General features: G+C 38.1%; 2 protein-coding genes across 2 annotated transcripts; both read left to right on the forward strand.

Moving 5' to 3' along the window:
- The first annotated feature begins 3,440 nt into the window (after positions 1-3,440).
- On the forward strand, positions 3,441-4,073 carry LOC110942627. The gene is made up of 2 exons (XM_022184402.1): positions 3,441-3,674; positions 3,855-4,073. Exons 1-2 carry the CDS (start codon positions 3,441-3,443, stop codon positions 4,071-4,073), a joined length of 453 nt encoding a protein of 150 aa, XP_022040094.1.
- Positions 4,074-7,039: 2,966 nt separating this feature from the next.
- On the forward strand, positions 7,040-8,461 carry LOC110942629. Its single transcript, XM_022184403.1, has one exon. The coding sequence runs from the start codon at positions 7,040-7,042 to the stop codon at positions 8,459-8,461; it is 1,422 nt and encodes a 473-aa protein (XP_022040095.1).
- Positions 8,462-13,533: the final 5,072 nt, after the last annotated feature.

A 13,533-nucleotide genomic window follows, 5' to 3' on the forward strand; every position in this document is an offset into this window, starting at 1 on the left:
TCACCTTTGTTTACTCTATCTCTCTCTATACACTTATATTTTCTCCCAAACCGAGACTTATTCTCACGTCGGAGGGTGGTTACAGGAATAACCCCATTCCTGTAACGAGTCCTAACGGTGTTCTGTTTTGCAGCTAGCGGTTCGGATCGCCAAGAGTTGAAGTTCTAGTTGGATACTACCATGAAGGTCCGTGTTTCTTCAGTTTAAAAAGTGTTCTTTTTAGGTCACTGGTGTTATTTTTGTCACAATTAGATAACTTAACATTCAAATCGAGCCATGTCTTTTTTTCCATGTGTCAAGAAAAAAATGGAGCATAAGATGCTAGGGTCGAATTATTTTAATATATGAAATTATATTTATTAAAAATAAAAACCATTTAATTACATTAAAAATTAAAAAATAAAAAAACAAGTTACAATCCACGTCATCACTCGACGTTAGCATCAAATAAAAGAGACAAAAGAAACAAAAATCCAAATCACCATGGTTATCTATGAAATGGATGAAAAAACCCTTAATTTTAATGAAGAATGAATGTTGAGTGACCTGATTGGAACACTTTTAAAACTTGAGAGACCTAACTGGAACACTTTTGAAACTTGGTTACTATTCTACAAAGTTACCCCTTTAATTTATTGGGATATAAATTATAATTAGACATTTTTTTCATTCTTACAATTTAGTGAAGTGAATAGAAATAACAAAACCAGAAAATTATTGAAATGAAGTAGTAAATCGACTAATTGTATTAATATTCTGAAGTGATTAGAACTTAGAGTTCAAAGACAAACTAGAACATGTAATTTAGAAGAAGATGGGAAGATCAGACAGAGAGGTAGATGGGAAGAGAATTACTCAACATTCACAACATTCATTCAAACCCTTCTCCTCCTCGACCTCTACTATTGTTGTGCTTATAACCAACCTATGTTGGTTGTTCCCAAACAGAGAACTGGGCTGCATGGTTGGGTTGGGCCAAATGCGACCTTTGCATTATAGTGCACCACCTTTATTACTTCTACCCAAAGCTGCCCCGGGTCTTCCTTCATTCGCCACCACCACTTCAATAGTATTGCGAGGTTCAATTTCCCATATCCCACCCACACCCAACCCTCCAAAGTATTAACCACTACCTTTGGGGCTTTATAAAGCGACAGGAAATACTTGGGAAGGCTACCCAAAATGGATTTCTCGAGTGTTAACCTCCTGGCGAATGATAACATTTTGGCCTTCCAAAGTGATAACTTTCCGTTAAAAATGTCTATGACCTCTTTCCACCTCCCAATCCAGTTCATGTTGGCCCAACTTTCAACCCGAGATACATGAATGGAAACTTTCCCTCTCTACATCATATGGATCTTGCCATTCTTTGTATTTCGGGTTCATGCAAGCCAATGTCGTGCAAGTTGCTTTTACCTTGATTCACCTTCAACCCAGATAGTAAAAAAAGCATCTAAGAACTCTCCTTAGACCCTTCAAATTGCTATCCTCCCATTCCTTGATAAATATAGTCATTGATGATGAACAGGTGGGATAAACACGAGCTGTTGTTGGGTAGTTTTACGCCTTTAAACACACCGTTATCGGTTGCCTTATTCCCTAAAACATGAAGCGCTTCCATAACGAGGATAAATTAAAAGGGGGGATAGCGGGTCGCCTTAGTGGAGTCCCTCTTGTATTTAAATTCAATCGTTGGCACCCCATTAACCAAGACTGAACCTTTGCTAGAGAACAAAATTTCTTCACTTGGGCGGGAAGCCCATATGCGAGAGAACCGTTATTGGATATTTCCAACAAAGCATATCGTAGGCTTTCTCAATGTCGACTTTGAAAATAAAGATTCGTTTCCTGGCCTTTTGTGCCCAACCGATCACCTCGTTTACAATTAGAAGTCCATCTACAATATTATGGTTGGATGCAAAAGCTGATTGTACATTCCAAACGACACCATTTATTAATTCAGTTTATGCGAGAATTACTTAGTGGCCTCTAAGGGTATGTGTAATATTTTAATCTGATTTTATTGTCTTATATCATTAAGTAAGTGTCACATCAGTGCTCAATGGTTTTTAGGTTTGGAGGTTTTAAAATCATAGGATGATCATACCATATCAATTCCACTATATCGTTCATTTTATTTCATTATCATCCATTTGTCACCTAAACCTTAATTATATTTTGTTTTCATATTTGTATATTATCTGCGAATGGACCTCTGGATGCACTTGGGCTTCTAGACTTGCATTGGGCTACAAGACTTGATGACCTTATAAAGAGAAGGCCCAGTAGTTGTTATTGAGAAACCTGGGTTGTTGTGGAGTGTCCGGGTTATCCAGGTGGATGATATTGAATCCGGTTCTCTATAAATTACTTTACCCAGTTCCTTTGTTCACGTAACTTGTCATTTTTCTTGTGGTCATCTTTTTAGTCTTGCTTCTCTCCATTTTGAGACGATTAGGGTTTGTTCATATGTGAATTACTTTGATTCACTTTGAGTTGATTTTCCTTATTGTTGTCTAGCATATTATCTTGTTGATAATCTGCAAGTGAGGGTTTTGTGTCAAGTTCGCTGTTATTCTGTTGTATCAGTTTCTTTGGGATTAATACATTCTTGGTTTGGGTACATCTGTCTATGATTCATATTTTTTACATGGTATCAGAGCTATCATAGCTCTTTATGTGTTGTCAGTGTTCGCTATTCTTTCAGATCATTGTTCCGCTGCTGTATTGGGTCAAGAGTGTTCAGATCTTGGCTGTTTTGTTGTGGATTTGTGTGGTATTGTGCGGCTGATTTCAGATCTTTAAGATTCTCGCTGTCTCAGAATTCGTGGCAGACAAGTTGCAGAAACCCTAACTCTAGGGTTTGTGGTGATTAGTTTCAGACCTGGTGGACTGTTTGTTTGCCGTTTGTGGATCCGGTGTGAAGGTCAGTTGGAAAGATCATTGGAAGCTGCCGCTCTGATTAGGGTTCAATCTTAAAGATTGTAAAATCCTAATCAGATTTGGAGAAACCCTTACTTGGGTTTTCGTTCTTGGTGAGATCTTTCTTTGTTATTTCCTTTTATTTCCAGTTTTTCTCGCATTTAGGCATAATTGTTACCAGACTAGTTGGGCCGGTTTTGTTATTGGGACACAGAGAGGGTTCACTATGTTGCATCTATTTGTCGTTGCGTTCTGTGTTTCTTCTGTGTTAGTCGTCTTGTACAGATTGTTGCATATTCTTGGTTATTGTAATTTCTATAGTTCTTTAGTATACAGCTCCTGTGCAAAGGCCTGGGTAGGCACCTTGAGTGACGATCCTACCATCTGGTCCCTAGCATAGCTTCGCAGTGTAGGTGTTTGTTTGTTCACTGTATTTGCATGCTAGTGATTCCACTACACTAACTGTGGTTAGTATTAAACTAAAAGGTACCGAGAATTACATTGTGTGGGCAAATGCTATGAGTTTAGCATTGAGAGTCAAGAACAAGACTGGATTTATTGTTGGAACTTTTACAAAACCTGTGGATAATCTTGTTCTTCAAACTCAATGGGAACGATATAATTCTGTAGTTCTTACTTGGATTCTGAATTCTATTTCAGAAGAACTGTATTTGGGTCATGTGTACTCTAAGTCAGCTGCTGAGGTTTGGAAAGAACTTAGGGATACATATGATAAAATTGATGGGTCAGTTGTATTTGATTTATATCAAAAAATTAACTCATTCAAACAAAATAGTTTAACTGTGGCTGATTACTATCACAAGCTAAATATAATGTGGAAACAATTAGATCAAATCCTGCAAATACCTACCTGTACCTATAATGCATCAACTCAGTTTAATAATTTTAACCATTTGATCAAATTAATGCAGTTTCTGATGGGTCTTGACAATGTATATCAGGCTGTTAGAACCAATTTGCTTATTAGGGAACCTCTTCCTAGCTTACAAGAGGCCTTTTCTAATGTATCTAGGGTAGAATCTCATAGGAATTCTAACCTATCTTTGTCTAATGATCGATCTGTTGGATTGTTTGCTAAAACTAATTCTGTTGTAGATAATAAAAAGAAATTTGTCAAAAATCCTAATTAGAATTTAAAGTATACAAATTGCAATAAAACTGGGCATACAAATGAGAAATGTTTTGAGTTGATTGGATATCCCTCTTGGATGAGACCTCCAAGAGGGAATCAGGGTAAGAAGAATAGTTGATATACGTTAAATTATACATATTTTTATACCCTAAAACACTTCCGTTTTAAGCGTTTTTGACCGAAAACACGATGTTTAGGTACCAAATTCGGTACTTTTATATTTTCAGGTCTTAAACAGAGCATAAAGGAAAATTCTGATGAAAACGGACAAATTCTGATGCATTTCTGATGAAAATGGCAAAAATCTGATGAACTGCCAGGTATGGCACGACCGTGCCATCCATCGGCACTACCGTGCCGATCCTCCGATCTCGGAAGCACTGCCAGTGCAAGGGCTGGTGCCAACTTTTTATCGGACTGCACTACCATGCCACCCGAGGCATGATGGTGCCAAGGCTTGACCAGGGTTTCTGACCAACACTTCTGATGACGCGGTACTACCGTGCCACCAGCGGCACTACCGTGCCGATCTGATGACCCAACAACTTGTCAACTAGTCCAATTGGCTGACTTGGGATCGGAGAAACTGACGTCACTCGACAACACCTGTCACATGACCGTGCGGCCCGTGGCATGACCGTGCCGATGGCAAAATCTCCTATAAATAGCAGCATTCGCTACTGGTTCAGGTGTTGGGTTTTTCTCCATGTTTCTGGGCGATTTCTAGGTTACGAAGCAGTCTTGATAAGACCTATTTGAAGCTTAAATATTGAGAGGAAGCATAACCGATCCAACCCATCAATTCCTTGCTTGTTTATGGTTCGATTCTTTGTTCTTGAACATGTATTCTGATCATTTTGCCAGTTATGAGCTGATGTTAGTTTATGTTTAATGTAGTTTATGTAATAGTAGTTATAAACGTGTTTCTTGAATAATCGTTACATTGTAATCTTGTTTATATGAATCTTTAGTTCTTTTTATTTTGAATCTTCATGATTGTATAATGAATGTTTCATTGATGTTGAGTTCCTGATTATGTTTGATTATCTTAGATAATGGATCTGTGGTTAGTGGGATGGTAACTATTTCTTGACTAATCACTTATTTGTAGACTTTGTTTACACCATGAAACCAGACCAGGGTATTGGTTTTATCTAAGATATATCTTATTTTGATTAGGAATGCTTTCTTGCACGTAAGGGTTATAACGAATTATATGGTGTTGATTACATGTTCTTGCATGCGGCTTATGATCCTTGTTTAGTAGTTTTGGTCTGAAATTGCTGACATATTAGATTTGTGTTCAAGACTTGTAAAGGTGAAATATTTTGTTATATGATCTACATAATTGCTTATCCTCGTGGTTGTATTGTGACCATCGGTATTGCTTTCTTTGATAAGTAAGGTTAGGAATCCAGACCCGGTATATAACCTATCTTTAAAGATTCGCATGAATAAATATCAATAGCTCGCTAATGAATGATTTTAGGTGGTTAACGTGTGACCATCACGTTAACTTTCTGAAGAATCATAATGCTAGAATTCCAGACCCAGTAACTAGCTGTCTCGAAATTGGAAAATTGATTAAGTGCTGCTGTGACATATCATCTAGATATCATGTTTAGGTTGTTTGTGAAACAAGATAATAGTATATTTTTGTTTTAGATGTAGTTTAGATAACTTAGTTAAAAAACCATTCACCTTTCCTTTTATCTGGTATTCTAATGACAGGATTTAGTACTTAATAACGCCCGTGTTCCATGGATCGATATCTGGCTCTTACCAATACTTTACTGCATATTTGACGGGATACACTTGTCCTTTGTTGTGTGTGTTTTAATGTTAAGTTATAAACCATTTTTATAAATATAAAACACATTTCGTTTGGCGCGTGAAGATGCTGTAAATACATGTATATAACCGCCCGCATCAAGTTTTTGGCGCCGTTGCGGGGGAACACGGCGAAATTAATGGAACAATTCGAGTCATTATTTTACGAGTGTAAAAACTGTCAATAACTGTCAATACTTGTTCATTTTTGTATTTATTTGTTTTCTTTTACTAACTTGTTAATATTTAACCGTTTGACTAACTTTTCTTTTCTTTTTTTGTGTTCTAACCAGTTGGCTGCTAACCAACTAACCTTACTAACTTTCTAACTTCTTATTTTATTTATTCAACTAACATTTACTTCATCTAATTTAATTCAGTAATGTGTTTGGAATCGAACCATTTACTTTTATTTATTTCATTTCAGTACTTCTAATTCAGTATTTCATTCATTTTATTTCAGTTATTTCATTTCTGTTTATATTTTTATTTATGTCTGTGTTCACACGTCGAACCGCTTATATATATATATTATATTTATTTCATTTTTGCATTTAATTATTTACATTCAGTTTTTCATTTATTTATTTATGTTCTTTTAATTATTAAAATTATCAGCTTATTCATTTAATTACTGTACTCATTTGTCTATTTATTTACTCCATAAAAATAAAATAAAACTTTCTGATAAAATCATCAGATTTTCTGATGAATTCCAATGAATTTATCCGATTTTCTGATGGATTCTGATAAACCCATTAGATTTTCTAAAAACAACAGTTTCCAATTCTGATGAATTTACCAGATCTTCTGGTAATTCTGATGGATTTATCAGAAATTCTGATGGAACGAAAATTTTTATCAGATCTTATAAGAATTTTATCAGATTATATCAGATTTTCTAATATACAAAAATAAAAAGAGTTTTCCCAGACTTCTCAGAAATTCTGGTAAACAACCAAAAACAGATGTCGGATGTAAATAAGTAAATAATCCAGTAGATATTTAAATAGATTTGTATAATATCTTATGTAAGTATGTTATATTTTAGCATTATTATTATTATTACTTATTTCCTATATTTTTATTATGTTCTCTTTTCTGTATAATGCCTTCCTTTTTACATGCAGGCTAATGTCCACGCCCCCTTCACCCGCTAACGATGAGCTAGCCAACGAACCTGAAAATAATCTAAGAAGAAGTAGGCGGCTTCGCGAAAGATCACTCGTTGTAGCACATACGATTGCGGCCGCAATCGACGAACCAGTGATACTTTCTAACAGCGAGAGTTCAGAGGACGACACAGGAAGCATTATGGTAGAGGACGACCAGCCTTTAAATGAGACCGGCCGTCCAGGAGGAGAGGGCTTGCTACCGAGCATTGCCAGACCTACGATAGCAGCACCGAGTTTTGAAATTAAGTCTAGTATATTTAACATGTTACAAAATTCTGTGCAGTTTGATGGGAAGGATCACGAAGATCCAGGTCGGCACATCGCTTCATTTCTCGAAGTGTGCTCGACATTTAAGATTAGAGACGTTTTTGAAGACGCAATTCGGTTGCGACTCTTTCCATTCTCTTTGCGAGACAAAGCCCGATCTTGGCTTTTGTCACTTCCAGCAGGGTCCATCGCGACTTGGAACGAGATGGCCGATCTTTTTATGCAAAAAGATTTTCCGCCAGAAAAGAAAGCTAAGCTTAAGAATCGTATCATGACATTGAAACAGGACGAAGGAGAATCTCTACACACAGCTTGGGACAGGTTCAAAGATCTTCTGATCGATGTTCCACATTATGGGTTGTCCAAAAGACAACTTGTGTTGAACTTCTACCAAGGACTCAACTACGACTCACAAGAACGTTTAGATGTATATGCAGGAGGTGATCTTGGAACAAAAACACCCAATGAAGTCTATGCAATCATAGAAAACGCTACCTTGAAGTCGAGTTCTTGTCACGGTGGAGTGCAAAATAAAGCATCATCTATTCCTATTCCTGGAGTTCATCAAGTGGATACATATACGGCTCTTAAAGCACAGATTGGAGCTTTGGCAGCAAGATTTGATCAAGCTCAAAACGTTTCGCAGGTACAATCATTGTGTGAGTTGTGTGGGGTGTCATACGAGCTAGGTACATGTGAGCAGGGTGTTATGTTTACAGGCCACGAAAAGGTGGACTATTTGGGCAATCAAATTAAGCCCCGGAATAACCCCTACAGCAACACGTACAATCCAGGTTGGAGGAATCACACAAACTGTGGGTGGAAAGCCAATTCCAGTAACCAAAACCCACTCGGATACACTCAACGCGCTCCCGCACCACAACAGCCTCAGGGGCTATCCTATCAGCCCCAGGGACAATCTTTTCAGCCATCAGGGCAAACCTTTCAGCCATGTTACAATAATTTAGGTTCAAGAAGCACTTCCCAGCCTCAAACCTCTCAAACCAACTCGAAACTAGAGGAGATGATGGCGCAGCTGTTAAACAACACCAACAATGCCAATAAAATTTCTAAAAAGCGATACCAGCAGCATGAGGAGCGTTTCATGGCATAGGAAGGGGAAATGCGGAGCCAGAAGGCTTCAATACAAACCATTGAGAATCAAGTCGGCCAATTGGCCAAAATGTTGTCTGAAAGACCCCAAGGTAGTCTTCCAGGTAACACAGAACCAAACCCGAGAGGGCACGTTAATGCAGTGATGACGAGGAGTGGTAAAGCCACGGGACCTAACAAATCGAACTCACCACCGATCACTGATACGGTCCAAACTGACGCTTCAGACGAGGTGCATGCTAGGCGAGTCCCGGCAAGTACAGCACAGTTCCAGGAGCCAGTTAAAGATTTCATTCCTCCTATTCCATATCCGAGCAGACTGAAGAAACAAAATAACGATGAACAACATGGTAAGTTTTTATAAATGTTAAAACAATTGCACATGAACATATCATTTGTTGAGGCGTTGGCTCAATTGCCTAAATACGCAAGGTTCTTAAAAGACATCCTCACAAACAAGCAGAAGCTCTAAAGCTTGTCTTGTGTGTTGATGAATGAAAATTGTTCAGACCTTTTCTAAAACCATCTACCTGAAAATATGGGAGATCCGGGCAGTTTTACTCTTCCCTGTCTCATTGGCACCATATCTGCCAGTCACGCATTAGCCGATCTAGGAGCTAGCATAAACCTTATGCCATATAAGGTCTTTGCTAAATTAGATCTAGGTGAACCTTCACCCACTAGAATGAGCATTCGACTTGAAGATTGTTCAATCAAGTATCTGCGAGGATTTGTTGAAAACATGCTTGTTAAAATCGATAAATTTGTTTTCCCCATGGATTTTGCTATTCTTGACATGGACGAAGATTCAAAAGTGCCATTAATACTTGGACGCCCGTTCCTCAATACTGTGAGGACGATTGTTGATGTGGCAGCTCGCCAAATCACGCTCCGAGTAAATGGCGAGCACGTGACTTTTGATATTAAAAGATCAATGCAACATCCGCAGAGTCACGATGACATGCTTTACTATGTCGACATTGTCGATACTTGTGTAAGCTCTCATTTCCAAGGCACGATTGAAGAAATTGATACGGACACACATCTTTTGAGTGAGAACCAAAATGGCATTTCGCAGGAGGGCCACGGAACTGAGCAGCCGGTTTTCCGAATCGGTAAAGATGGTTCTTAACGTCCAGATCAATTTGTGGAGATTGACCGTGAAGTTGAAGAAAATTCAAAACCGTCGGTTGAAGATCCACCGTTGTTGGAGTTAAAAGAACTCCCACCGTATCTCGAGGATGCATTTCTAGACGAGGAGTGTCACTTGCATGTTATCATTCAGCATCCTTAGAAAATGAGGAAAAGAGACAGCTTCTCGAAGTTCTAACAGTCCACAACAAAGCCATGGCATGGAAGATTATGGACATCAAAGGCATTAACCCTTCTTTTTGTACTCACAAGATTCTAACGGAAGACAATTACAAGCCTAGTGCACAACATCAAAGGCGCTTGAATCCAAATATGCAAGATGTGGTGAAGAAAGAAGTAATTAAGTTATTAGATGCAGGGCTGATTTATCCTATATCTGATTCTGTTTGGGTAAGTCCAGTGCAAGTAGTACCCAAGAAAGGTGGTATTACTGTAGTTCCAACTGAAAGGAATGAACTTATTCCTACTCGTACCGTCACCGGATGGCGAGTTTGCATCGACTACCGCAAACTCAACGATGCCATCCGTAAGGACCACTTCCCGCTACCATTCATCGACCAGATGTTGGAACGTCTGTCGGGGAAGTCATTTTTCTGTTTTCTGGATGGGTTCTCAGGATACTTTCAAATTCCTATCGCTCCTGAAGATCAGGAGAAGACTATTTCACATGTCCTTTCGGCACATTCGCCTACCGGCGTATGCCTTTTAGGCTGTGTAATGCACCAGCCACATTTCAACGTTGTATGGTAGCCATTTTTCACGACATGATTGAAGACTCCATGGAAGTATTCATGGATGATTTCTTTGTTTTCGGGAGTTCTTTCGATCAATGTCTTGGAAATCTGAAAAGAATGTGAATCAGATGTGAGGAAACTAATCTTGTGCTTAACTGGGAGAAATGCCACTTCATGGTGAAAGAAGGGTAGTTCTTGGTCACAAAATCTCTGAATCCGGGTTGGAAGTAGATCCAGCAAAAGTGGATATCATTTCTAAACTTCCTCCCCCAACCTCGGTCAGAGCGATTAGAAGTTTCCTAGGTCATGCAGGGTTCTATAGGCGATTCATAAAAGACTTTTCAAAAATCGCAAGACCTATGACCCGTTTATTAGAAAAAGATGCTCCATTTGTCTTTTCAGACGAGTGCATGAAAGCATTCAAGCATCTTAAACAAAGGCTTATCAAAACCCCTATTTTAGTTGCACCTGACTTGGCATTGCCATTTGAGATAATATGCGATGCAAGTGATTACGCAATAGGAGCAGTCTTAGGGCAGCAAAGGGAGAAGCATTTTCATCCTATTTACTATGCCAGCAAAACTTTACATGATGCTCAAGAAAATTATACGACTGCAGAGAAAGAGCTTTTGGTAGTAATTTATGCTTTCGACAAATTCAAGTCGTACCTTGTGTTGTCCAAAACAATTGTGTATACGGATCATGCAGCAATCAAATACCTTTTTAGCAAACAGGACGCAAAACTGCGTCTAATCAGATGGATCTTGTTACTGCAAGAATTTGACATTGAGATCCAAGACAAAAAGGGAGCTTGAAATGTTGCAGCCGACCATCTCTCGAGACTTGAGCATGACAGTTCTGAAAATTCGTTGGAGGAACCAATAAATGACAATTTCCCCCACGAGTTCCTCTTAAGTATCGAGATGAACAACGAGTCACCATGGTTCACCGACTTTGCAAACTACCTCGCATGTGGAATCCTTATCAAAGGATTGTCATACCATCAAAAGAGGAAGTTCTTTGCAGATCCGAAATATTATATTTGGAACTGTTGGACCGTGTTGAGACCGTAAACAGTCAGTAAAAGGCAGTTCATCATTGAATACAGAGGCGGAATCAAAGTAAACAATGTCACACAACTATCTCCTCTTAATTTCCTCTTTATAAACACTTTCTGAGTCAAATACAACAAGTTCTGACAAAATTTCGGCAGCACCTCGACTCTAATTCCGCTCAAACAACTACTGAATGAGATCACACATAACATATATATAGGGATGCTGATTTCGCTCGAAATGGTTCGAGCGGAACCCCATGTGATCTCGTGCGGAATCACCTAGATACCTTAGGAGCGAAATCTGTTCTAAACACACAGGAGCGGAATTACACATTTTCCTGATTTCGCTTCAAATGACACAAGTGTCATTTGGAGCGGAATTACATGCTAAAACCACTTTTCGTGTTTACCGACTCCGAACAATCTATCTAGACCTAAGACTCGATTAAGACGTAGTTAACAGACATTCAGTGCACCAACAGACTCCCCCTTGGATGTTGATGAAGTCTTCGGCGTCAAGTCTTCAGTCTTGGTCTCTTTCCAAACTTTGTCTTCACATTGTAAACTCTCTCTTCATAGGTTCAGAATCTTGACCTAGCTCCATCTTTAGTCTCCCCTTTGACTGTTGATCCAGACTCCCCCTTTCACAGACTCCCCCTCTCAGTATGCTGGGATCTGCGATCTTGATCTAGTTCAATCTTTAACACTTTGTTTCCGTGAGAATAATGAAGACCACAACCTGTTACTCAACCAAATAACATTACACTCTATCTTTTCACAATAACAAACATTCTATCAGTTCTAGAAATCCACTCAAGTATTCAGGTCCAAGTTAATGACCCTGATTACTCAATTAATCTACCAAGTTCAACTTAATGACCTTGGCTGATCTTGTGACAATCAAATTGATTTTTGTTTAAACAATTTTCAAACATTTTCTGAAAAATAACAAGTATTAAGTTAATGAACTTGTGTTGACTATTCAATCAATCAATCTTAATCAAAGATAAGCTCTCCTCATCCTCCAGTCTAGAAACTTCCTGCATCTGCTTTTACTTTAGAGAATCTAACGATCAACTCTCCACTTTGGTTTGTCGGAAAATAAAGCAGAAAAGAAAAATCTTTTTGGATTTTCAATAATGTTTCTAAACTAGAAAATGAATACAGAAACTTAAATTGCTGAATGTAAAGAACATAAACTATTTACGAACATATTTTTGGTGAGCGTGTTAGGGAATCATATCAGTTATCAGACAAGTCACTAGTACCGTTAAGCTCAATTTCATACTCAGAATTAAACAATTCACCTTGATTGTCGATATATTGATCCACTTAAATTCTCACACAATTTTCAATCTATTTAGGATACGAATTAAATGTCTAATTGAACTTAAACTCATTCATGTGTCCCACCTCTTGAATATACTCCCGTATCCAGAATCCCAATATTCAGTCTTACAGGTGAGTATACCACATATGATATCAGTCAGGGGTTAAATGCAAGGGCCGTGAGAGCTCAGGTCGATACTTCCGTATACGCAGAGAGATGACGGCTTCGATTTTTCAGTGTGTCCCCTTTAGAGGATCTTTTAATTTCAACAGCACACGATTAGCATTTTGCAATGTTTCATCGTTTTTTATGCTGAGGGTGGTGCTATATTTCAAGCAATGCGGAAAGTATTATTCGGGGACTAGGTCAGAACTTCCATTCAGTAGAAGCCCCGGAATAATACCCTAGATATCACTGAGCATAAAGACCTAGTATTTCAGAAAGAGGGACCTTTCAAACGAGATTTCAGGGGTTACCTATATATCCAAGTAGTGTTCCCCACGAAATAAGCAAGTTTAAAATTTTAGGTTTATATCCCGAATAAATCTACTAAATGTGCGAAAACCTATCGACACATCATCAGTGAGACTGTTTAACGCATTTAACTCTTTACAAATCTTTAGCATACCGTAACTGTTAAACCGATGTACTATCATTTTTCCTTTTTACACAAGCTCTTTTTTTCATTTTTTATTGTTTTAGAATTTTGAAATTTTATCATGTTTTTGTATTTTTGAATTTTTTTGCTGTTTTTGTATTTTTTGAAAATATTTACTCCCCCTAAATACCAAAACAAGTAA

This window comes from Helianthus annuus, chromosome 5 (assembly GCF_002127325.2).
Source record: "Helianthus annuus cultivar XRQ/B chromosome 5, HanXRQr2.0-SUNRISE, whole genome shotgun sequence".
NCBI classification, from domain to species: Eukaryota; Viridiplantae; Streptophyta; class Magnoliopsida; order Asterales; family Asteraceae; genus Helianthus; species Helianthus annuus.